The sequence below is a fragment of the Propithecus coquereli genome, unplaced genomic scaffold (genome assembly GCF_000956105.1).
Source record: "Propithecus coquereli isolate 6110/MARCELLA unplaced genomic scaffold, Pcoq_1.0 Scaffold479, whole genome shotgun sequence".
Lineage (NCBI taxonomy): Eukaryota > Metazoa > Chordata > Mammalia > Primates > Indriidae > Propithecus > Propithecus coquereli.
Window position 1 is genome coordinate 901895 of NW_012150607.1, and position 1795 is coordinate 903689.

Below are 1795 nucleotides of genomic sequence, written 5' to 3' on the forward strand. Positions count from 1 at the left end.
ATAAATTATAACTACATTATTTTGACAGCCGATGAATAAGACCTTTTTTCATTATAGCTTACTGAAGTTTAAAGCACATGGAAATCTGTATGTAGCCTTGCTCCTATGCAAATATTACTAGAAACACGATAGATTTGCAGTTAATTTTAATTTGTGGTCTTTATGTCATTTGTATAGGGTGTATGGTCCACACTCCCTGTAAACGAAAAGAAATTAAATGCTGCATTCAGATCTGCAAGGAGTGTTATCTTAATATTTTCTGTCAGAGAGAGTGGAAAATTTCAAGGTAAGAATAAAAATAATTTGGACATATGAAAACATTAATTATATTAGCATCTACATATAATGTTGTGATCTGATTCCCTTAGGGTTTGCAAGGCTTTCTTCAGAATCACATCATGGAGGATCTCCTATACACTGGGTGCTTCCAGCAGGAATGAATGCTAAAATGCTGGGAGGTGTCTTTAAAATTGACTGGATTTGCAGGTAAGTTATACACTTTAGTATAAATAAAGTTTCCCTTGTTTTGAATGGGCTACCAGTTGGAAATAATGTATTAAAGTAAAAACGACAGCATATGCTTGTTCACTGTCTTTATAATCTAATATAAGCTGCAAAGGGCAAAGATTTATTTAGTCAAGAATTTTATCTGTTTATTCTGTATGTTAGTAATATAGCAGTAAATCGGACAATTGCTTAGAATGTTGTCTGGCGTATCTATGTAATTTTAGTGTCAGTTACTGTGGAATGGGAAAATAATTACTCTCTGACTTGGCTAACAGTTTTGGAGGGAATTACTTAAATTGTGGACAGTTAGTGTATTTTAAGGAGGGTAGCCAACAACGTTTAGTTGGCATTGTGATCTTTTGAAATTGGGTTAAGATTTAACTATGTTTATTAGAAAAATAATCAGACTTATTTTGAAAACTGAGTTTTACCACTATTGTTAGTTTCTTACCAAATCATTGTACATGAAAAGCTAATTATTTTAGTGAATTTTAAATGGCATGCATAATTTATTACCCTATAATATTAATTTTAATTAAATAATTATCTGAAAGCATATGGATACTTTGAGTTGTAAGTTGGCAAACCAGTAAACTCAAATATGTCCTTCAGGATGCAAGATTTTTCCTCATAAAGAGTAACAACCATGAGAATGTGTCTCTTGCCAAAGCTAAGGTATTATGAGCATCAGTTCTGTTGAAAGTATCCTAATCTTGAAATTTTTAAATGGGAAATTGGACTTGAATTATCTTCAGTAACGTAAGATGTTGTACTTTTCATTGTAGCTTTAAAGATCCACCTCCCAGTTGCCACTTAGAATCTGGTTTGTGGCCAGTTACTATTAGGCAACCTAGTAGGAATTTGGGTTTTCTTTTATAGATGGATTTTAGGAGTCACAATATTCGGTGTTGAAGACTAGTTTAACTTTATACTGTAAAAGATCTGCCTCTTGATTTTTGTTTCTATACTTTTCAGTTGCTTATTTATTGTGCTAATAGTTTCAAATTTCTTTAGTTAACCAATTTTTGTTTTATATTGATGCTTGTTTTATACTTTGAGATTCTTTTGAAAAGAATTCGTTCCTTTCTGGAGAGTTTCTTTTATTTTTTTAGAAGTAAGAATACTTGGGTTTAGAAGAAAAGGGAAGAATTAGCTTACTGGCCCACTCCAGACTTTACAAAAAGGATATGCCCATTCGCTGTAGGATGTCGTAAGATAACTAATTTTCATTTTATGTTTTTGCTACAAAAATAAATTTGTGTGTTATACCAGCTATTATAATGTTTTG

The 1795-nt window shown here is 31.6% G+C and overlaps 1 protein-coding gene across 1 annotated transcript in view; it reads left to right on the forward strand.

The window, feature by feature from the left end:
* Positions 1-1795, forward strand: part of YTHDC1 (YTH domain containing 1) — a 36772-nt gene that overhangs the window by 18176 nt on the left and 16801 nt on the right. Inside the window, exons 7-8 of the mRNA XM_012655497.1 lie at positions 178-286; positions 369-486. Of these exons, the coding sequence (XP_012510951.1) occupies positions 178-286; positions 369-486 (227 nt within the window). The remainder of the gene's footprint in view (positions 1-177; positions 287-368; positions 487-1795) is intronic.